The 22,745-nt window shown below is 46.1% G+C and overlaps 1 protein-coding gene across 3 annotated transcripts in view; it reads left to right on the top strand.

Moving 5' to 3' along the window:
* Positions 1 to 1,393: 1,393 nt before the first annotated feature.
* The window catches only part of ACSL5 (acyl-CoA synthetase long chain family member 5), a 43,123-nt gene continuing 21,771 nt past the window's right edge, over positions 1,394 to 22,745 (top strand). Inside the window, exons 1-3 of one of the 3 annotated variants that reach the window (XM_045803116.2) lie at positions 1,394 to 1,576; positions 18,974 to 19,158; positions 21,881 to 21,989. In XM_045803116.2, the coding sequence (XP_045659072.1) occupies positions 19,003 to 19,158; positions 21,881 to 21,989 (265 nt within the window). In that variant the 5' untranslated portion in view covers positions 1,394 to 1,576; positions 18,974 to 19,002. The other 2 variants (XM_045803117.2, XM_045803114.2) reach the window with 2 other exon arrangements.

Genomic DNA, 22,745 nt, shown 5'->3' with positions numbered 1-22,745 from the left:
ACCCAGTGCAGCATCACCACACATTTCTGCCGGTCCAGGACACAGAAAGCTGTCAAGTGTCTGAAGTCTGTTGGTGGTTCAAGGAGCACATACCAATGAGGCAGAACCATAATGGGACAAAGGCACTGAGGTACCTGCCTGGGGCCAGGGTCAGGCATCACTTTCACAACGAACCAGTTGTCTAATTCTGGGTGATTTCCTTCACCCGAAAGGGCCTGGTGCCCTCACCCGTAACACAGAAATTGCACACAATCTCTAAGCCTCTTCTGTCTCCTTTTTGTTTAGTAATGGTGCCCTAAAGTCTTCAAGATTTGAGAACCAAGGGGCACCTGGGTGGCTCAGTTGTTAGGCGTCTGCCTTCGGCTCAGGGCGTGATCCCTGCCTTCTGGGATCGAGCCCCATATCAGGCTCCTCTGCTGGGAGCCTGCTTCTTCCTCTCCCACTCCCCCTGCTTGTGTTCCCTCTCTGGCTGGCTGTCTCTCCCTCTGTCAAATAAATAAATAAAATCTTAAAAAAAAAAGAAAGATTTGAGAACCAAGAATGGTGACCAGTGACCTCAGCATGGAAAGAGAGAGGGGCGCCTGGGGGACTCAGTCAGTTAAGCGTCTGACTCTTGGTTTCGGCTCAGGGCATGGGCTCAGGGTCGTGAGGCAGAGCCTGGCATTGGGCTCTGCACTCAGCATGGAGTCTGCCTGAGATTCTTTTCCCCTCCCTCTGCTCCTCCCCCCACTCACATTCTCTCTCTCTCTAAAATAAATACAATCTTTTTAAAAAATGGAAAGAGAGAACAGCAGAAGTTGAACAGTGATGTAATAGCAACGTGCTTCTTCAAGGGCCTTGCTAAGCCACGGGAGGTGCGCGCTGCGTCCGTGACTCCGCATTCTAAATACCACCCAGGTAGGCTCGCCCCTCAGACTAGATGTTAGAATGATTTGCCTTATTTCACTGTCTTGGGAATGTTCTCATTCTGGAAGCGTCACTGGCCCCTTCCAGAAGAAGCCTGATCTTGAAAGGCAGACCTCTGCTTATCTGATTCTTAAAGTTATAGCTTGAACCAATCAAAGGGGCTTCCCATGTTCCTCTCAACCTTGAGGAGCAAGTTTTCCCTCTTCGTTAGCTAGACCCTCCTCTCCCTATCACAGTCTCAGGGATTCTGTCCAAAGGCAGATGCAAAGCCTTGTCTGTCTACGTCCTTTCCCCTGAGGAATGGGCTTTACAAGGGTTTTGCTTATTAAATGTTAGGTTTTGGAGCAGAGGGCTGTTATTTCTTCTTCTTCCTTCTCCCCAGCCCTTGCATAACGATCTCTGTTTTAACCTTTTGCCAAATTCTACACTTGTCACTGTTGGAGGTTACTCCATGTGTTTGAACAGGTAACTTCTACCTTTGAACCTCTATTGCAACAGGTTCAAAGGTTCCAGGGAATCTTGTGGGTCACTCTTGGGACGGGACGCGTTGGCTTCAGAGGTGGCCTTGTCGCAGGAGCTGCGGAAGGAGCAGAGGTGTCTGAATGAGCCAGTGCAGCCAGCCGTGAGGGGGGCATTGCCTGGACGCAGCAAGTGAGCGTGTTCTTACAAGGTAAGCTGCAGGAACGCTCCCTGCTCTGTAGTTTATACATCTACGGGTCAGCTAAGGATGGGGCCGGGAAGGTGAGACGCATGTTTCTTCTTGGTCAAAGGGCTCTTTTCCAACATGAGATTACACTTGGCTGAGTAGTCATCTCCACTGACTTGTGTGGAGCTAAGCAGAAACCAGCTGGAAAGGGAGTGGAGACATCGGGGCTGTGTGAATGCTGGCTCGGGGTAGATTTGGGAGAGAAAGTTGTTAATTTCACTAAAAGGAACTGAAACGGAGGTAAAAGCCTTAAAGGTTATAGACAGAGCCGAGCTGTGTGTCTCCACCTTCCATTCAAAACTTTCTCAGGATGGTTATAAAGGCTATTTGCCAGGGGCTGATGGTGGCGAAACCCATTTGGAAGGGACGAGGGGAAGAGAATCCTTGGCAGACCTTGTCTTGGGCGCTGGGGTCTGGACCAGGTGTGTGACCTATGTTACCTTCTATAAGGCAGCTGGTGTCGTTCCCATTCCATAGACGAGTAAAGTGTCTCTGGGGTGTGAAACAGCACGGCCTGGGCGACCTACCTAGGAGGTGGTGCTGCGGGTCGGATGAGAGTCCCGGTCAGTCTGTCACTCTAGGCTGCTGCCGCCTCATCCAGAATTCCTGTGTGTTGCCAAAGCCTTCTGTTATTTCCTAAAACCTTGGGAGCATCACTTGTGTGCACCTAGGATTGAGTAGGAAGGCAACTCTGCAGAATTTTTAAATGATGGAGGCACTTCTGAATTTGAGCATCAAATCAAGGAGGAAAATAGTAAAAACAAAAAAACACAAAAAACAAAAAAACGGGGGGAGGGTGCCGGGGAAGCTCCTCCGGCCCTTAGCTCTTCATCCAGCTGGTAAAAGAAGCCAGCACTCAGGGTATTAGAACAGCTCAGCCTTGACACCTATTCTGCTCTCTGCTGGAGGGAGCTGCTTCTTGAAGGAATGAGCTTCCCAAACTAAGCAAAGCCAGGGGTCCCTCCAGCTGTGAGATGACCCGGGAGATAGATTGGCAGGGTGGCTAACCTCCTCCTCTCATACTTGGTCTTTCTTCCATGTCTAAAGTGGGCTGCTGTGAGGCCAAGGGATCAGCTCCTGTTCTCTGAGATTGCAACAGAGCTCACCGTGGCTTTTTTTTTTTTTCCTTTGGTTTGGAGGCTTTTAGGATCTCCTCTCTGTAGAGAGAATAAATCCTAACCTAGCTCTGGTAAAAGGCCAGGTTCATGCTGAACTTAACGTAAGGCTTCTTGAAAGGACTGAGGCTGGAGAAAGTGTTGCTTAATTCTGGGGTGTCTGTGAGGGGGTGGGCCGGAAGGAGCAGGAGAACTCAGAATTTCTGCCTCCAAATGCAGGCATGGAAGCTCCCATGCCCTTCTGAGGCCCGAGCCTCAGGCGAGTTCGTTGGGACTACTGAAGGTCCTGATATCCTGTAGACCAATCTCCAGGACCCTTCGGGGGGTCTACACATTCAGAACAATTTTCATAACACGAAGAAGTGGTTTGCCTTTTCCTGTTCCTGGCTCACGTGGGTACAGTGGGTTTTCCAGAAGCTGCGAGACAGGGCATGGTGTATGTGCCTGCTGTAGTCCTTTCAGAAGTTCCCAGTTTTAATTTGGGGAGGTGAGGGAGGCAGCAGACTAGATTTGTGGTGTATATTTTGAGGTACGAAAAGGATGGGCTGATGTGTCCAAGGAAAAGAACACAGGCTCTCGGTCTGTGTCCCTGCCTTTCCCGACTTGCTTGTTTTGTTGGCTCTCCTGGAAGTGCCTGGGGACTGAGGCAGGTGGGGGGGGGGGGGCACAGGTGGGTTGGAGGAGGGTGACCCGGGGCTGGGCGGGGCTGGGGCCCCACCATCAGGAGGGAGGTGAGGAGGGGAGCCGTGTCCCCTCCCTGGTGCGGGGCGGGGGGGGGGGGGTCTGCCCCGGGCTCCTCCAGTCACTTGAGTCTGTCCCGTCTTGGTTGCAAGGCAGTGAGACCCAGGAGCCAAAGGTGAACGGTGGGATGCCGGCTGGCTGCGCAGGCAGCCCCAGGGGCTAGGGTTAAGGCTTTGAAAAGGAGCCAGGGCGGCTTGGGCGGCTTCTCCCCTCCTGGCCAGAGCGGCTTCCACTTTCAGTTGTGAAAGAAAAACCAGGAAGTGAGGTCCCCGAGCACGTTACAAGCCGGGCCATGGCCTGAGGCGGGCGGCTCCGGCAGGCCACCGCGGGGACGCTCGAGCCGGCCGTCTGCCTGCGGGGATGCTCTGAGGCCAGGCTGGCCCTGGAGGAGCCCGAGCGGGGGGCCGGGGGCGAGGGAAGAGGGCCAGGCGTTCCGGGCCAGGAAGGAGCCGGAGCCAGGAAGCCCCTCTCGCAGGAAGCCCCGAGAGATGCACCCCCCTCACAGGGTAAGGGGAGCGTCCTGGGGGCGGGCGATTGAGCAAGGGGGCTGGTGAGCACGGGGCGGGGGGCCGAGGGGCACCCACACCCCCGGCTTCGGCCCATCTAGAGCCTGCCGGGTCCGGCACGTGTCAGCGCTCCCTCTCCCTCTCGCTCTCCCTCTCTCTCTCCCTCTCTCTGTCACTCACGGGTCTCTAAGGGACACCTTTAAACCCTCCTTATTAGGAGGCACGAAGGGAAGGAGGAATGGGGGCGTGGGGGGTGCGGGGGATTTTCTTTCCTTCTCCTGCCTCTCTTGGGGGAGGCGGACTGCACCTGAGACCTCTTCAGTTTTCACTGTGAACGTTGACTCTTTGGTCTCAGGTACTGGGTGAGTGGCGGATAGATGGTTTCTGAATGAACTAGGCTCTGTTTCAGGAGTAGGGTCGCCAGTTGAATGTCTGATGAGCTTCAAGGATCGGCAAGGAGGGAGAGGTAGGCAGGGACTCCATGGCTGGCGCTTGTTACCTCGTGCGGGTATTAATCTGCTTGGTGCTTGAATCTGTAGGTCCAGCCTGTAGGTGATCGGTATTTTCCATCAGCAGCAGGGTCTTAAAAAATAATAATGTTTAATTTTTAAAAAGACTGATTTAGTAAAAAAAAAAAAAAAATTTTTTTTTAATGGACTAATTGGTTTCACTTGACCCTTCCCTTTATATTCCAGCATGGGAGTAACTGTCGGGATCCCCTCCAGTTGATAAGTATTTGAGATGAACACAGAATAGTCTTGGAAGAGGCACGGTAAACATCCTTGTAGGCATCACTTGTGTGCTTGGCACAGTCAAGAGAAGAAAAAAACAAAAGCCACAAATATTTATAGAACAGGCAGATAATAGAGTTAAATAGATAATCTGTAATAAGGTGCAAGTGGTGGGGATTCTAGCAAAATAAAATCTAGGTGTACCCCCAGGTAAACACATTCTAACTTAACACACACACACACACACACACACACACACACACACACACACAGATTATCCAGTCCAAACAGGATATTTCAACCACGTATTTGGCTAGGTCCTGACCTAGAGTAGTTTTCTCTCCCAGGCTATATTTTAACTCTTTGAGGGCAAAACTCCTGCTGTAACATCAGTGTATCATCGAATGTTTAAATGATAAACATACAGGAGGACTGACAGATTCTCTGGGGAGGCTCGGGGTCAGAGAATGCATGGAGAGAAGGAAGATGAAGCCAGGGTAAGCACCAGCTCGTGAGAGCTGCTCTTAACGTTTCATTAAGACAAGCTTCTGATGTGGGTGGTTTCACCATGCTACCGCTGAGGGAAGCGAAGTAACTTTCCAAGGTCAAACAGAGGTTGACGTTGTTGTCCGTGTGCTACTGAAAACCATGCCAACCACTCCTGTGCAGCATTAGCCTTTCTTCAGATTTCCTAGAAAATCGCATTTGTAAAAAGATTTTCCTATGTGGTAACCGGGGCAGATATCGAGTTCATATATATATTAATACTTTTCAGGTGGATATTTTTCTAGAGCTGCAAATATGACAGCTTCCATTCATTGACCATTTTCTGTGGGGCAGTGCTAGGTTTTTTTTTTGGGCGGGGGCTTATCTTTTAATCTTCAAAACGGTCCTGTGACATAGGTTGGTTGTTTCACAGATGGGGAAACTGAGGCTTACACATAAAAAAACTGGACATACTCTGAAAAGGTTGAAACCAGAATTCGAGATCTGGCTCCTGTATGCCAGAGGCAAATGTGCCTCGATTACGGATGAGTCTCGGGGTGCCTGGGTGGCTCAGTAGGTTGAGGGCCCCACTCTTGGTTTCAGCTCTGGTCATGATCTCAGGGTCGTGGGAGGGAGCACCCGTGTCAGGCTCCGCACACAGTGGGGAGTCTGCCCCTCCCCCTGCTTGTGCGAGTGTGCTCTCTCTCTCTCACAAATAAATAAACCTTAAAAAAAAAATTCTGGATGAGTCTAGTTTAGTGCCTTGACTAAAGAACTAGAAACTGGGAGAAACTCCTCTTTTGAAAATCTTCCCACTTCAAGTCCATAGAGAAAGCAAGCAGATTGGGGTTGGGAGAGGAATGTGGAGTGACTGCTTGATGGGCATAGGGTTTCCTTCAGGGGTGATAGAAGTGTTTGGGACTAGATAGAAGTGCTGCTTGCACAACACTGTGAATGTACTAAATGCCACCAAATTGTTCACTTTAAATGCTTGATGTTATCTGCATTGCACCTGGGGGGAAAAGTCCTCCCAGCTCTAGGCCCATGGCTTCCCCAACCAGGAGTGTGGCAGTTGTTTAGAAACCTGGAATGAGGGTTCTGTTCCTGCCGGTCTTCTATTGTTGGCCAGCAGATGCACCAGACCTCGTTTGGGGTGCAGCCCGAGGTGATTCGGAGGCAAGGCAGCACCCTGCAAAGGTGACCTGTCCCCAGCAGCCCTGAGTCAGCCATCATTTTTCTTGTTACACTCTGCTGTAAATGCATCCAGGGCTCGCTCTCCCCTATGCAACCATCCATCTGCATCAAAAAACGACTCTCTCACTTGCTCTTCCCCTGCAAACGTAGGGCCTGACCTGCCCTAAGCTCTTAATTCACGTTGTTTGAATAAATACATGAGTTTTGGAGTTTGGAAGGTCAAGCAGCCCTGTACTGCTGTGGCCAGGTCATGGTATCCTCCCTCTTCGGGGGAGCTGGTGGCAGATCTCTGGGTCTCCGTGGGTCAGTCTGCCTTATGAGGTATGAGGTTCTGAGTCCCTGTGGGATAGGATACAGAGGTGGGCTAGGGTCGGAGGAGATAGCTGGGTCAGAATTCAGAGGTGCTCAATGCCCTCTCCAATAAGAAATCATCTGTTTCAATAGAAATGAGAATTGTTAAGACCTCTGCTTGTAAGTTGGAGGGCAGTTATAGAAAAGGTCATGATCATCTCTTCTCTTTCTGGAAGCCTTAGGATAGAACATCTGATACTTGACAAGGGGTCGGACACTGGGGGAAGTGGAAGTGGGAAAAGGAGCCAGTCTTCCTGAGGACTTCCCGTGTACCCAGCAGTGCCCTCGAGGGGACCATGTACAGCATCCCTTTTACGTAGGGACTGTTACCTGTCCCTTCTTGTGTGCGGTTGAGGGAAACGGGTGCTCAGTGACATTATGTGACTATCCCCAGGGCCACACGAGTGGTGGAGCACTGCTCTGTCACCCAAACAGGCAATGGCCTTGAAAGTTGGCTGCTGGAAATGAGACTGTTGGCAATAAAGCTTACTGTCTGCACTTTGACTCTGGTGACTCCTGACCACCAGCGACCAGGTAGCAGGAGGGCTGACTCTGCAGGAACCCCGGGCAGGACGGCCTCTTTCACAACATTTTTCATCACTGCTTTTATCCTGCATGGGTGAGACGGGGGCCTAGCACTTTGTCCAGACTATCTTTTTACAGGCTCTCTTATCAAGTCCATTGGACTTCTGGTACTGATTCTCCTGACCCCACTTGTCTTATGATCCGCCTGGTCAGCAACAAGGTTGGGAAGCCTTTGGCGGTGCTTCCTGAGACCAGGTTTTCCTCCGGGGAGGGCTGCTGGGCTGTGGTTTGCTGGAAGCTCTGTGGTAGATCAAGGTTGACTGTGTCGATCTGAGATCCAGTGGGATTTGTCACAGCCTGCCACCAGGCTATGGTTGGCTCAACTGTCCTATGCTATCTTCATGGACTGAGTTAAGAGGCTTTTGGTATTTGATTTAATGAGGGCTTTTTTGTTAGATACCACTCAGCTCAACTGCGCAAGGTCTGGCACCCCAAGGCTCCCTGGTGTTTGTGAACTGAAATGACTTCCATCATATAACGTCTCCACCAGACCCCAGATGCTGTCTCCTTCAGCCTTCCTGGAGGCTTTTTCTCCCCCATACCTTTTCAACCAGAGATGGATTCTCTACCTCCATCAGAAACACCCCTTCACTCTTTCCCTTTCCCAAATATGATGCTTGTCCTATGTAGTGTCATATTCGACCTCTCCCCCCACATCTGGGTGTTCCCCTTCTCTCCGCCTTCCACTTAAGTTTATCCAACCTAATGTGGTAACTTGTCTCTCCATTAAAAAAAAAATTGGATGGAGAGATGCAGGCAACAGTTGAGAAAGATGGTTTGGTGACAGCAACCCTGGTTAGAATCAGAGTTGGGGACTCATTAGCCATTGGCTTAATTGGTGGGGTCATCCGCCTTGATTGACCTTGGAAATAAGACTGTTGGCCGTAAAACCAGGGGATCAAAACCCACCCATCCTTGAGATGGGTGTTCCATAAAGTCCCCTTCATCTACACCAATCTACACTAGGTTCTCCCTTCTTCAGATTTATTAGCTCGCTCCACACACTGAATTTTTCTGTGTTTTCAGTGTTCCATAGACCCATAAGTCCCCAGAGGCCAAGAGGTATATCTTCTAAGTGCTTGTCCCTCTGCACATGGCAGAGGGCTGGGCACACAGTTAGTCTAAGAACTTTGTTTGCCTTATTAAAATATGTAAATTTATAAATATATTTACTCTCTATACTTTAAATTTATCTCTTGCCACACACACTTCTCCAGTCCACCAGATGCCCCCAAGTCTGAGGTATATGCCATGCTGCTTTTGTTTACTGCCTGGGGAATTGGTTTTAGCTCTTAGTAGACTATGAAGTCTAAGTGCGCCTTCCCCATGCTGAACACACCGCCTGGTACATAGTACATTCAAATGCTTGCAGAATCAGTGACCCTTGAGCTGCTTAGTGTTGCCCATGCCAGGGCATGAAGCCCCTGGCTGTGGCATTTCTGAGGAGGGGTCGGCCACCTCTGCCCCCTCCGTGTATAGGAGCACCCCACGTCACTGTGAGACTGAAATCTGTTACTTGTTTCCTGCACCAGATGCCTCTCCCTAGTTCCCTTCTCTGAACTTGTGCCACTAGTGAGCGAACAGGGAAAGTGACTCATTGGCACCTAGTGGATTCCCACTGTACCTCAGGCACCATGCTGGGTGCAGTAGAATCTGAAGGCTAAGTCAGCCTCTGCTTGAGAGGCTTCATGGCCAAGGTGTCCACTGAGTCACAGGAAGCTTCCCAAACCCGAGCGTAGAACTGATCCTGCTCTGGTTTGTACAACCCTCTCGAGCTCTGGTTCCTGGAGCTTTCTCTGTGTGATTCAGCAGCACAGATCTTACCGATGGATATGTGCCGGAGACCTCATGATTTATGGTGTGCTTGCTTGTGGGCCAGGAATCCTGTTTCAGGCCTAACCATCCCCACTCTTCCTGCCAGTTGCCTTACAAATTGGAGTTGTTGGGTATGGCCTAGCAGTTGAGAAGAACAAGATGTGTGACCTCGATCTCCCTTTCCTGTTTTAATTATTTAAACATTCATGGGATCTTTCCATGGTGTGGAAATGACTGCTCAGTCACCCTCTGGGTTTTAATAGGGATCCCCTTTGGTAATGCCAACTCTCTGCTCTGTCCTGCATGACCCCGTGGAGCTAAGGAGGCCTTTCTCATCTGCCTGGGACATCCCCTGGTGTGTGCACCTCAGAGCAGCCTTGATGCCAGGCCCCAAATGGACAAAGCTGCCTGTGCCCAGTGACCTGGCATTGCTTGCTGGGGAAGGCTAATGCAGGCAGTGGCCTGAGCACCTGAGTGCCAGTGACTGGTTGGAAAGTCAACTGCAGACTCCTAGGTCGGGATTTTATGCCACCCTTCCTTATCAGCTCCTTGTAGTAAGTGTCGAAAGATGCCCTTTGGGGGCCCTGTTTGCCCTGGTGACTCAACCTTTACCTTCGCTCTAGCTCTTTATCTGCTAAAGAAATGAATGAAAAACGTTTCTACCGCCAGAGCTGCTGTCCAAACCAGCTTGCTCTGTGGCTGACTGAGAGGATTGCACACAATGTGAGCGCTTGAAAAGGCCACATGTGTTGAATGTGGCTTTGGTGGTGGGAAGGCTGCCCTTGCAGAAACGGAGCTGAGACTGTGTACTTCGGCGCATTCACATGAAATGCCGCCAAGTAAGGTGGTGGAACTTTCTAAGTCAGCTGCCTCGGTCAGAGGTGGGGTGATTTGGAGTTGTTGGTTTTATGTTCATTTTTTTTTAAAGCATGCATATTTCAGATTAAACAGTACATACTCTCAAGTTATCTTCTAAATGAGACCTACTTAAAAACTTATCCCCCTGCTGTCCACAATCCTCTTTCGCGATTCTATTTTTGTAATTCCATGTACTATATAATCTTGCTGTTTTTCAGACTTGTTATCAAACTTGCCAATAAAATACAAACCCACAAGGGGAGGGTTTTCACTGCTAGATCTCCAATACCTGGAATGATGCCAATATACAGTCAACCCCTTAAATGTCTTTGGCTGAATGATTGAATACTCAGAGACTTTCTGGAAAATCCATTAATGACTTCTCTTCCATCTGTCTTTTCCTATGAGGAATATACTTTCAGAAACACAAAAACATACGCGTTTGTCCAAGTGTTTTTTTTTTCTTTCTACTTGGCAATTTATCATAGAGCTCTTTCCACATCAGTACACACAGATCTGCTTTATTCTTTTTTTAATGCCTTCCAAGAGTACCACTGTGTAGACATGCTATAATTTATATGGCTAGTCTACCAGGGGAGGCTCTCCTGGTCTCTGATGTTATAAACAATCCTATAGATGTAATGATGATGGGCATGATAATGAACGCCTGAGCCTATGCACCAGACACTGTTCTAAATACTTTATAGGTACATTAGCTCCTTTATCCCTGAGGAAGATATTATCATTGTTATTTTACAGACTAGAAACCACATAGAGGTTGTCTAACCCAGGTCACAAAGAAGATGATCACGCAGGGTATGAGCCCTAGTAATCTGACTCAGAGCCCACATCCCGAACCAGTACCTCGCACAGCCATTTGTGATGTATTTTAGTGAACTGATGTTTTTCTACAGGATAAGTTACTCCCAGGGTCATTAGGTAAAGGGCACACATCTTATTTATTTATTTATTTATTTATTTATTTATTTATTTATTTATTTATTATTTTTTATTTGACAGAAAGAAAGACAGCCAGCGAGAGAGGGAACACAGCAGGGGAGTGGGAGAGGAAGAAGCAGGCTCATAGCGTAGGAGCCTGATGTGGGGCTCGATCCCAGAACGCCGGGATCACGCCCTGAGCCGAAGGCAGATGCTTAACCGTTGTGCCACCTGGGTGCCCCAGGGCACACATTTTAAATTTTGGTAGAAGGCAACGGGCGCATCTCTAAGGAGGCTGCACCAAATTTACGTTTCCCCCATTGAGAGTGTATTTTACACTGTTTCATCATTGCTAATCTTATGGGTGGGGAAAGACATTTCCTTTAAATTTGCAATTTTTAAAACTTTAAGCAAAGATGAGTGTCTTTCTCCAACCATAAATAATCTGTTTTGCTGTGGACGTCTGGTCATGACCTTTGCTTTTTGTTTTATTGTGTTGTGTTTTGTTTTTCACTGACTTCGAAGTATTCCTTATTGAGGAAATGAGCGCTTTAGACAGGCAAAGTATTTGATACTTGTCCTAGTTTATCTTTGTCTGTGGTATCTTTCCTGCGGGGCAAATATTTTTAAAAATTTTATGGCTCAGACTTGCCAATGCTTCCATTTATCGCTCCTAGGTTTTGTGTCTGTCTCGAGCCTTCCTCATGCCAGGATTATTAAAACAAAAACAAAAACAAAAAAAAAACTCTCATGCTTTTTATCCCCAAATACTCTTAGGGTTGTCATTGTTTTATATTTAAGTCTTTGATCCATCTCGAACTTAATTTTGTTGTAGGAATAAGACAGTAATCCGTTTTATGTCTTTTCTCTGAACGGCTAGCCAGTTGTCTCGATACTTTTATTTAAGTGGGGAAAAAAATCTATCTTTATTTGAAATGCAATTTAGAATATGATAATATATCCACTGGGAGTTTCAGGATTATTTTGTTACATAGTTTTGTCTATTCACAACCAGAAGAAAACTTCTCTAGCTCTAGAGAAGGAAATTTGGTAATGTTTAATTCTGTTTCCCCACCCCCAATTCCTGTTATTTTTCAAAAATTTTCTGACTCTTTTTAACAAGCTTTATTTTTCTGGGTAAACTTTAGAATTAACTTTTTAATTCCCAAATAATTTCCTTTGGTCTTTATTAGAGTTGCATTAAATGTATAGATACATTTAGGAATATGGGGTCCCCTTGACTATTTTGAGTATGTATTTGCAATTTTCAAAAGTTATTATGTCCCTCAGATCTAAACTTTTTAAACCAAGGCTTTATGCATTTATTAATATGCTATTGTGAATGATATTTTCTCCATTATTTTTGAATTAGTTATTTGCATGAAATCAAAGAAAGCTATTGACTTGGTACCAAAGCTACTGATTTGGTAACTGGCCGCCCTACTGAATTATTTCTTGGCTTCTAATTGCCTCTTCTTTCCTTAGAGGGTTTTTAGGATTCTCCTCTCAGCTGTTTTTTTAAAACTGGGAAATATAACAACACACTTTATCTTGGATATAACTGAATGCTGGCCCTTTTGATCTGTGAATCATTTTAAATAGCTCGAGGAGTTAAGACTCTCCCTCTTTAGGAGTCAGTGCTTTTCCATATCAGGGTTTTCTCTGTTTAAGTTTTGTGAAATGGATCATCATTTTAAATTACGTTATCTTTTATTTCTAAATAGAATAAAACTACTTTCATGCAGAAGAGTAAACTGGTATAAGAAAAGGAGAAAAGCCCTTAGTCCCAGGGTCTGAGGAAATTGGGTGAAGGGTCCTACAATAGAACGCGGATCTGGTTCCTGTTCATTGCATGTTAAGGAAAAGGGTATTTTCATAAAGCTGTCAGTTTGTAATGTTCTTTTGACCTTTTGCCATTACTTTGGAATTTGTCTAGAAATATTGATTATGTGGTTAAGAACAGAGAAGGAAGCTTCCTAAGTTGAGGGTGGCAGGAATTTAGGGGGGCTGGGTTCGTGACTTAAAACCCAACCAAGAAGGCAACACTTTCACGTACAGACTCGAAATCACACACAGGCCCCTTTGGAGTCATTATGAGTTGTGAAGCCTTGGGACCTAGTCTCTAGGAGAAAGTAAGTCATTCAGTACAGAAGAATGCGTTAACCAACTGGGTTTAAGAACCTGGGGACTCTGGTCTCTCTTTTACTGAGCACTCTATCACCACAGAATGAGTCCGTACATGCAAGGGAACAGAGAAACCAATTAAATCCAAATTAGTATACCACTTTCTAGAAGGTAGATTTTTCCCCCCAAAAGCTCATAATTGAAATTTATATCTCATGTTTGCACAGAAAATAATGAGTTCTTCAGGCCTAAAAGCAAAGATAATTTGCCTTATTTTTCTTTGAATTCCAGAAACCTAGTGTAACCACAATTATTTATTTCTAGGCTGGATTTCCTGCTCACTACTGTAGATGACTTCATTTGATAAGATTCATCCTGTATTTTCTTTCAAGCTCAGAGGAGTATACTCATCCTAAGTAGTCCTTGATACGTGTTAGAAATACATCCTTTTCCCCCTCTTCCATCCCTAACCCAGTACTGTGCTAAATATTGATTTGGGAGTACCCACCTCAAGATTGGCAAGAGTGACTTTTGATGATCTAAGATTTGGGAGCTTGGGAGTGGGGAGTTTTACTAAGGGAAAAATGGGTTAACAGGGTATTTAAAACAGATAATTCTCAACAAAAAAACTGGTCTTTTTTTTTTTTTTCCAACAACTGCTGATTGAAAGTTAACTATATGCGAGGCATGGTGTAGGCTTTGGAGACCCAGGTGAACAAAACAAAATCCCTGTTCCAGGTAGAACATCAATTCAGTAGGGGCAATGGATGATAAAGGAGCAGGTCGATTTCAGATAGTGAACAGTGCCATGCAGAAGAGAAAACAAGGCTCTGTGACAGTGACTGGAGTGGAAAGGGCAATATTAAATAGGGTGATCAGAGAGAGTCTCTGAGGAAGTGACATTTGAGTTGAGGCCCAACCTGTAATACACAACCATTTCAGTTCCGGAGAATCGTGTTTCAGGCAAAGGAAAGAGCAAACACAGAGGCTCTAAGGGAATTGATTTATGGTTCGAGAGCTGAATACAGGTAGGAAAACTAAAATATTTCAAAGGAAAAGGACTATAAAACAAGCATTATTTGTAGGATAAAGGGATAGCCTGAAAGCTTCAAAGCAATAAACACAGTTGACCAAAGACTAGAATAGTAGAAGGGTCCATTTAAGGACTTCATTCAAAGCGAAGGAGACTTCATGAAGAAATGATGGCCCCGATCCTCAGAAGAGCAAAACTCAGAGCTGGATATGGGGTGATCCAAAGCCAGACACCGAGGCTCGTCCCGGGAGCTGGCAAGCCGTGGTTCAGGCAAAAGGTATCCTTCATCTAGCTTGGGAATTAAATGTGTTAGGAGCTAGGAGATGAGTGACCGCATACCAAAGAGGAGGGGAGGGCCTGGTGTGAATCCAGGGGAAGCACTGGGGACATCCTGGTGTGTGGGGCTGTGGTGTGCCATATCACCATATTAAAACGCAGAGGAAGCTTTCCACCTGGGGCCATCCTAATGTGCAGGGTGGCTTACTCAACCATCTGTAGATGACCCGGAACCGGAGCTCCTGTGTACGGTGTAACAAAGCTTTACCACCACTACACTTTCCCCTACCCCATTCTTGCCCAAATACTGATGTAGAGGGAGGCAGAAAGGCTACCACATCAACTGCTTGCAGGAGGCTCCTTGAAATGGCCAAACTAGAACTGTAATCAGAGTGACACAGGACACATGACAAAAGAGACGGTGGCTTTTCTTCTCATTAACTTGAGCACAACCAGGAGTGTTAATAGATTCTAAAGGTTAGAATGCTAACCAGAGCTTTCCAATCCTGGTGTGGTGGAGCACAAAGGTTTTTCCATCTCTTGGGCCCTCAGCTTCTCCCAAATGGACAGTGAGAGGGTGACATGATGTATGGTTGCAAATTCTCTCTGGCACTAGCACCGTAAGGTCAAATACATGTGTATGTGTTCAAAAGGCTATCAAGATAGTCAAAAGACAACTGTAGCATGGGAGAAAATATTTCCAGATTATGTATCTGATAAGGGTCTAGTATCCAGAATATATAAAGAACACTTACAACTCAATCACAAAAAGACAACCCGCCCAATTTAAACATGAGCAAAGAATTATAATAGACCTTTCTTCACAGAAGAAATACAGATGATCGGCAAGCACGTGAAAAGATGCTCGATGTCATGAGGGAAATACAAATCAAAACCATAATGAGGTACCATTTCACATCTGTCAGGATGGCCATTATCCAAAACCCCCAGAAAATAGCCAGTGCTGGTGGGGATGTAAAGAGATCGGAACCCTCGGTGTCGTTTGGAATGTAAAATGGTACAGCCGCTGTGGAAAACAGTTTGGTGGTTCTTCAAATGGTTAAATGTAAAATTACCATGTGACCCAGCGGGTTACGTATTACCCAGAACTGGGTGGCATGCACAGAGCGGGTTGCTCCTCCCTTGAGCGCCGCTACCCACTCTCAATTTCACAATTTTCCCTGGGGCCGCCCTGTTCCCCACCTGGCAAACAACTGAAAGAACTGAGAACAGGTATTCAAAACAAAATCTGCACACAAGGGGCGCCTGTGTGGCACAGCGGTTAAGCATCTGCCTTCAGCTCAGGGCGTGATCCTGGCGTTATGGGATCGAGCCCCACATCAGGCTCCTCTGCTATGAACCTGCTTCTTCCTCTCCCACTCCCCCTGCTTGTGTTCCCTCTCTCACTGGCTGTCTCTATCTCTGTCAAATAAATAAATAAAATCTTAAAAAAAAAATCTGCACACAAATGTTCATAGCCCTGGTCACCATAGCCAAAATGCAGAAACAACCAGCTCATAAATGAATCCGTAAAATGTCTTTGCATAGAGTGGAATATTTACTCAGCCATAAGAAACGAAGCCCCGAGCTGTGCTATGTCATGGATAAACCCTGGAAATATTACGCTTAGTGAGAAAAGTCAGACACAGAAAGTCACATATTACACGATTCCATGTATATGAAATATTAAGAATTTGTAAGAAATTATTCAAATAGAAACTAAGTGGTTGCCAGGGGGCTGCCGGGAGAAGGGACTTTGCGCTTAACGTGCACTTGGTTTCCTGGTGGGGATGAAACTATTTCGGACCCAACTAGAGGTGATGGTTGTGCAGCATCATGAAGTTACTAAATGCTGCTGAATTGTGCATTTTAACATGGTTAATTCTATCTTCTGTGAATTTTACCTCAATTAAAAACACGTGGGGAAGCAGAGAGGAACCGTCTGACACTCTGTCCGTATCCTATTTGCATTGGCTACTTGATTTGCCATCGCAAACAGAGGAAGGTCTTTTAGTTGACATATAGACACATCCTTCAGTGTCTTCTGCAAATAAAATCCCTTGCCAGTATAAGCAAGGTCTTTCATTCTCTTGAAACTGCCAACCTGACGTTTGCAAATATCTTCCTTGTTTGTAACAAAGTAGTCCGTCTCATCACATTTGTGGGCAGTATGACTGCAGTATGTCTAAAAGGAGGGCTCAAGAAATGACAGACCCTGGTCCGGATAAAGCCAGATGTCTTTTTGTTTGTCTCCTAGCAGACTTACTATTTGAGCCAATAGTTAAAATTGAGGTTTCACAAAAATCCAGTGTTCCAGGTTTTCTAGAGAGAAAAAATCTGATTATCCGGTGGTCATGGGCTCTCATTACAGAGTGGTAACAATCAGCTGGGTTTGACAGCAGGTGCTGCCTTTAGACTGGTCGTGGGTTCTCTCTCTCCTCCCCTTCCTTTGTGCTACTGCCGGGCTCTTCAACCTCCCTCCTCCCCGCATCCCATATCGCCACCTCAAACATCAGTTTCACCTTTGGACCCTCTTTTGAAGACATTGTTTGCAAAATCTCTTATTAAAATGTAAATCTGCTATCTGCAAGAAGAAAGCAAAAGTCCTGAACGTGACGGTTTGTTCCCATAGTCGAGAAGGGGAGTAAAGATAAGAATCTCTTCATTGGAAGGTGTGATTAGACAGAGGAGAGAATCCCAGATCTGGGGGGAAGGGCTGGTGGTGTGCACAGAGCACGTTTCTCCTCCCTTGAGCGCTGCTACCCACTCTCAATTTCACAATTTTCCCTGGGGCCGCCCTGTTCCCCACCTGGCAAACAACAAAGTTTTAGGTGGCTGGCTCTTGAATACATTCTGTCTTTTGGAAGTGCCACTTCACCACACAAACCCAGGTAAGGCTGGATTCCAAAATTCCCAGCTCTCAGAATCCTGACAGTTGGTCACAATAGCACCCGTTGTTAGGCAACCTAGCACCTATGGGGCTGCGCTTTTGTTTTTGTTGTGTCTTCTTTTTCTTCCCCTAAACACAATGTGGAAGGTACCAGGGAGTGGGGGGCAGTCATCCCAGTCTCTGGAAGTCCAGGTTTCCTCCATAAAATGGAAAGGGACTGCTCCGAGTTCAGGTAAGAGGCTGTCAGGGAGCAGAAGAATGCTAAGGTGACCGACTGAAGGATTCTTGTGAACGTTCCTGTTCCCACACACAATTTCCAGGCTCTGTAGACTTTGTTAGGGTGGAGGGAAGTGTTTGTCTTCATGGAGAAAGTTCCAGATGCTGGCTAATGGCAGTTGCCCCAAAGTTCTCAGGGCAACTATGGTCTTGATCTGATCAAACTTTTTATCGGACATGCTTTGCTCTCTTGATTTTAAGTGGGAAAGTTTGGCCTTCTCTCTGAGATACTGTTCTGTAAGGTACCACGGTAAACTTTGAAGAATACAAATTCTGAATTTCCTTTGCTGTTGCCTCTAAGGTTCCAAACAGGTTCGGTCTCCTTGAACTCTATACCTATACTCAGAAAAGAGGAGTTGTGGTTTTGTAGATTTCAATGGGGGAAGCAACAGTGGGAAATGGTGAGTGAACTTGGACAAGTCTATTTACCCCTGGGAGCTTCAATTTTTCTCATCTCTAAAATGCTACTTCATGACAATGGTTGAATTAAATTCCATGATCTGTGCAAACAGCCCAGTCTGAAAGCTACTTGGGGCAAAAGTTGGAAGAGATGGCCTCAGCTGGAGTAAGTTCCTAGGACTTGCCCAAACACTAGTTCCTGCTATGAGAGCAGTTTGAAGCTGAACTATGCTGGAAACTATAAGAAAAGCTGGGTTGGGGAAAACCTTTGTGGTTTCAGTTCCATGAGACCTCTTCCTGGTCTAAATCTTTTAACACGCACTTGCTACCAGTGTCAGGTCCATTCTCCAGCACCCTTTCCGCGAAGCTGGCTAATGTTGCCTCCAGTAAAAATGGTTTCTCTAGGCTCCCTGGAGGAGATGACCTTGGACATAGCAAGCTGACATGCTGTTGCTCTCTGAGACTCTCCCAATGCTTCAAAAAAGAAAGCAATGAGCAAGGCATATCTGGTCAGCAGGAAATGTCCTTCATGCAGAATGCTTGATTTTTAACTCTGTTGAGTCACCTCTACGGATGTTCCCTTTTCTGCTTTATATTAGAGAATTCCAGGCGGAACAGTCCTTCCGGACGCTCAGTCCGCCTGGGTGGGTGTGGGGGGGTCCTCTAGAGTTCCCTCCTCTGACTACCAGCTTAGGCTGGATCCAGAATGGCTTTTTCTAGGCCCCACGGGCCAAAAAGAAAAGGGCAGTCATTTCATAAAATTGTCGAGGAAATGATTAACTTGTTTCCTTTGATCCTTTCTGCCTTGTGGGAGGACAGTCAAGTCACAGGAGTGGGGAATGCATTCTATTATTTTCAACATTACTAAAGTAAACAGAAATAGAAATTCTGCTGTTAGGTCCAATCCTGGTTTTTTGGAGGGTTAGAAGTCTGTGTATGTGTGTGTATGTTGGGGGGGGGGGGGTCCTTTTGTAAACAACTATCGAATAAAAATTTCAGCCGTTTCCTCTAACTTTTTCTTTCCTCTTTTTTTTTTTTTAAGGTCTGAACTTCCTGCTGCTATTCACAAAGATGCTTTTTATCTTTAACTTCTTGTTTTCCCCACTTCCAACCCCGGCACTGGTCTGCATCCTGACCTTTGGAGTTGCCATCTTCCTGTGGCTGATCAATAGACCTCAGCCAGTCTTGCCTTTAGTGGATTTGAACAACCAGTCGGTGGGAATTGAGGTAACTTACCAATCCTCTTTTTAGTTTGATCAAGCACAAACTGTAATTCAAGACCTTGGGATAACGCCGGAAGAGGATGGGTTATAGGGCGAGAAAGTGAGCTTTTTAGGTTAGCAATCACCAGAAAAATCTACAAAACTAAACTTCGATTACTGGCCTACTTTGCTTTGTAATAAAAATGAAACCACGGCTAGGGTTTATGAAACCCATAATCTAGATCAGGGTTGGTAAACTATAGCTCGTGGGCAAAATCCACCTTTTTATGAGCAACTAGCAAGCTAACAATGGTTTTTACATTTTTAAACAGATATGTTAAAAAAAAAAAAGAAAGAAAGAAAAGCAGTTCATATGTGTTCCACAGAGCCCAAAGATTTTACCGTCTAGCCCTTTACAGAAAGATTTTGCTGACCTATGATCTAGATGATAGAGCCGGTGCTTTGGGGGTAGGAGAATGCTTTCACTGAGATACCCAGTATCTGAGAATGATAAAGAAGTTATTTCCTTGAGTTCAATTCTGGCTTTGAGTTAATATCCATTCTTAAAACTGACAGAAGTTGAAGTGGGATTTCCCCCTCAATTCCCCAACTTTCAGCAAATCGTACAGCTTCCTACATCTCTGAGCAAAGGGAAAGCTCCCAGAATGTTCTCCTCATTTTTCATGTTCAATCCTTTGCAGAGAAGAAAGCATTTCTGTTCCTTTATAAGGCTAACCCCTTCCGATCTTTTCAGGACCTCTTTCCTCTACCCGGGAATCTTACTCCAAGTTACGTCCACTCCACACCACCAACACTCTCATTTGGGGACAATTGCCTGTTCTTCGTTGGCGTCTTCCTCTGCTGCTGATCCTGCTGCTTCAGACCACCTCCTTTCAATCTTCCCCTTTTCCACTGGAGTTCTTTAAAAGTAGTCTGCTCATTTCCTTTCCTGAACTTCAACCCACTGAGATAGGACCATTGCTACTACCATCTCCCCAGACTCCTCTGGGTCACTCAGCACCTACCTTTGAAATTCAATGATTTCTGCTTCAGCCTTCCTCTCAATTGACTTGAGAATTCTTTCTTAAAACTCCTTTTTGTCTTTCATGGCATCCTTCAATGAGATTTCTTACTAATTCCAAGACAGTCTTTATCACTTAGCTTCTTTCCTCCCCTCACCATCTCAATCCTGCTAAAGCAGGGGTTGGCGAACATGCACTGTAAAGGCCAGACAGTGCATTGTTCGGGCTTTGCAGGCCATGTGGACCCTGTTGCAACTACCCAGCTCTGCTGTTATAATGTGAAAGCAGCAGACAATATATAAATGAATGAGCGCGCTGTGTAGCAGATGGCAAGGCAGATCTGGCCCCAGACTGTAGTCTGCCGATCCCTGTGAGATCCTCCCAGCTGAGAAAATCCCTCCTCTCTCAGGACTTGAAATCGTACCTAAAGGTTATGACACCGAAATCTGACTCTCTAGTTCTGATCTCTCCGCAGTCGCAGACCATCTCAGCGGCACTCAAACTCAACAAGTCTCTCTATGGTGTATCTTCACACACACACACACACACACACACACACGCACACACACACACACACACTCTCTTATTTCCCCCTCCACTCTATCTCATCCTGTTGCCTAAAATTGAGTCTGAATCATTTTTCCTTCTTCCTTCATCGTCAGCCCATCTATGTAAACAAACAGACGCTCTCTTCCTTTACTAGACAGGAAACGTTATTGTTGACCCCTTGACCTAATGTGACATCTCCTGGAAATCTCCCCTGATGCGCTAGACTAAGTTAGATCCCTTGTTATGTTATGTTACCCTGTCCTTTTTTAGCCCTCATCTCCGCAGTAACTTACATTCTTGAATGTGTTATTTCACCGATGCCTGGTCCTCTCTAGACTACCTCGCATGAGGGTTAGACCTTGCTTGTGTCTCGTCTTGCTGCCCCAGGATCCTCGTCAGGCCCTGATCCTGTGCTTCCAGCTGATATGTCTCAGCACATTCGCAGCTACTGCCCCTTCCTCTAATACCCTGCTCTCTACGGGACATCAGGGTCCAGCCACCAGACTCTGCAACATGTCTCTTGGCTTCTGTGTCTTTATTCAGGCTAGTCCTTCACTCTGAACTGTTCTTCTTTCCCTCCCCTCTACCAAACTATAACTTTCTGGCAAATGCTTACTTATCTTCTAAGTTTCTATGAAGTATTATTTCTTTGCAGCCTTTCTACTTAACACAGAATAGGTACATGACTCAGCTCCCAGAATGTACATTTTTATTGCGGCGTGTACATCACGACATTATAGCTGTATGTTTGCCCTTCTCACCTCCCCTCCACTCCGAAGACTCTCATTCATGAGATGCTGCTGGACAGGAACTCTGTCTTAACTCACTTTGCATCTGTGGTTCTGCTGTACACAGCGTGCATTTGGGAGATGTTTAAACTGGGTATGATCTTTTACAGCATAAAACTATACTATTACCTCTCCTCTCTCCGCATGTGTATGTGTGTCTGCCTATAGGGGTTGGGGGAGATTGCCAAAAACATAACTGTGACAGTCACTGGGTTTCTATAATGTAGAAATACTACAATTTGGGGGATTTAAAAACTGATCGAATAATAAAGAGGTCATTCCTGTGACCTCAATGTTCAGTATTTATGGTCTCTTCAATTCAATCCAGAAAGGTTTGGAAAGTGTGGGAGAGAGTCTGGCTTGGCCTCAACTTGGTCTTGTGTCTTAGGGCGGGGCGCGGAAGGCCGCTTTCCAGAAGAGCAACGATCCACTATGTTACTACTACTCGGACGCCAAGACAATGTATGAAGCTTTCCAGAGAGGACTTGCTGTGTCTGGTAAGCCTGGCAGTTGGACCTTGACTGCGAGAAGACTGAGGTGGGGTCTTGTCGCATACTGCTTCTCCCGTCTCCCTTCTTAAACCCCCGCGGTAGTCTGAAGGCAGACGTACAAAGTGCAGGGGACGTAGCAGAGTATCAGAACGGGTGCTGGAAACAGTGCAGGACAGACCTGAGCTTGAAACCCAGCTCTTCCATTTCCAGCCGTGTGACCAGGTACAAAAATCACTTTGCCCCTCAGGATCTGTTCCTTACTTAACGCAAGGAAGACTTCCCTGTCAAGTTGGTAAGGAGCTGATGATCATGTGCAGGAAGGTGTTTTAATTCACTGGCATATTATATTTGTTCAGAAACAGGACTTACATTCCTTGCGTTTACAGATGCAGAATCTGAGCCAGAATTAGCATTCAGGGCTCCTGACTTCTTATCTTGTCCTTGACCCCAATGCCGGTCCATGCCAGTACTCTTTGGTGTCACAGAAGGCAATGATCTTTTGTTCTTCCTTAGAAACGCCACCATGTGGACTTTGGCAGGTTCACCCGGCACGTAGGAGGCTCACTCCTTATATCTGTAGTACTGAACACAATGCAAGGTGCATTTCCTTTCAAAATCAACCAGCTTATCCTTCTCCCTACATCTTTTTTCTTGGGTGACATTCTGTCCAGACATAGGTTTGCCTATATGACTTTTTTTTTTTTTGAAGACTGTATTTATTTATTAGAGAGAGAGTGGGGGAGAGCACGAGCCAGGGGAGGG

The sequence above is a fragment of the Ursus americanus genome, chromosome 6 (assembly GCF_024610735.1).
Source record: "Ursus americanus isolate L20-20 chromosome 6, mUrsAme1.1.p, whole genome shotgun sequence".
In the NCBI taxonomy this organism is placed as follows: Eukaryota; Metazoa; Chordata; class Mammalia; order Carnivora; family Ursidae; genus Ursus; species Ursus americanus.
Note: the sequence above shows the minus strand (reverse complement) of the source record. Positions and strands in the feature narration are given on the sequence as shown.